The sequence below is a fragment of the Diaphorina citri genome, unplaced genomic scaffold (genome assembly GCF_000475195.1).
Source record: "Diaphorina citri unplaced genomic scaffold, Diaci psyllid genome assembly version 1.1 scaffold14215, whole genome shotgun sequence".
In the NCBI taxonomy this organism is placed as follows: Eukaryota; Metazoa; Arthropoda; class Insecta; order Hemiptera; family Psyllidae; genus Diaphorina; species Diaphorina citri.
Window position 1 is genome coordinate 1 of NW_007391582.1, and position 1,263 is coordinate 1,263.

Consider the following 1,263-nt stretch of genomic DNA (forward strand, 5'->3'; position numbering starts at 1 on the left):
CGACTTTACATCTGAAGAGTTCAGGATCATTCACAGTGGAAATGAAACACGTGGAAGGAGTGGTGTTGCCCTGATTCTTAAAGGAGAATGGAAAGACAGTGTACTCAATACATATCATCTGAGTGACAGAATCCTCATGATCAAATTAGAGGCTATACCTAATAATATCTACATAATCCAGGTGTATTTTCCAACATCCAGTAGCACTGAGGAAGAAATAGATAGCATCTATGAACAAATTGAAGATCTTCTACAACTAACTGATGAAAAATCCAACGTTTTCATAATGGGAGATTTTAATGCTTCAGTGGGAAATCAGACTGGAACCAACACGGGTAAATTTGGATTGGGAAATCGGAACCAAAGAGGAACACGATTAGTTGAATTTTGCGAACAACACGATTTAATTGTTTCAAACACGTATTTTGAAGTGCCAAATAGGAGACGTTATACCTGGAAAGCTCCTGGCGACCGAAATAGATTCCAAATTGATTACATCTTAACCAAGAAAAAATTCAGGAAACAAATATTATCCAGTCACGCCTATCCGGGTTATGATGTAGACAGTGACCATAACCTAGTGATGGCGAGATGTCACTTTCAACCTAAGAAAAAGTTCAACAAACCTAAAAATAAGAAATGGAGTGTAGAAAAACTGAAAGACCAAAATGTAGCAAGGACATTCAAACAAGAGCTTGATAAGTTAATAGATCAAAAAGAAGATTGGGATTCATTAAAAGATCACATATCCAAAACTGCAGATAAAGTACTAGGAAAAAACAAACTGGAACCTAGGAAACCATGGATGACGAGAGAAATATTAGACTTAATAACACAGAGGAACAAATGGAGAAAGAAAGATCAAGTGAGATACAAACAACTTAAAAATCAAATAGAAATGAAATGTCAAGAAAGAAAAGAAAAATGGATAGAAGAAAACAGCAAAGAAATTGAAATGGATATAAGAACAAATCAAATGGATAAAGCCTACACCAAAATCAAAAAACTCCAACTCAAACCCAAAACAAAAAGCAATATTGTTAAAGACAATAATGGCAAAATTCTGTTCGACAATGAGATGGTGGCGGACAGATGGAAGGAGTACATAGAAGACTTATATGATGGTGATAATATCATAAGTGAACAAGATTACATAGAGAATGAAGATGGTATCCCTCCAGAATCCCTCGGGGCTGAAATAACGAAAGATGAATTCTTTAATGCTATGATGGACTTAAAAGAGAAAAAGGCAACATCCAACGA

The 1,263-nt window shown here is 35.3% G+C and overlaps 1 protein-coding gene across 1 annotated transcript; it reads left to right on the forward strand.

The window, feature by feature from the left end:
• Positions 1-136: 136 nt before the first annotated feature.
• On the forward strand, positions 137-865 carry LOC103523039 (craniofacial development protein 2-like; the record flags this gene model as incomplete). The annotated part of the gene is made up of 1 exon (XM_008488117.1): positions 137-865. A coding segment is annotated over exon 1 (729 nt), but the record flags the coding sequence as incomplete, so codon positions are not given.
• Positions 866-1,263: the final 398 nt, after the last annotated feature.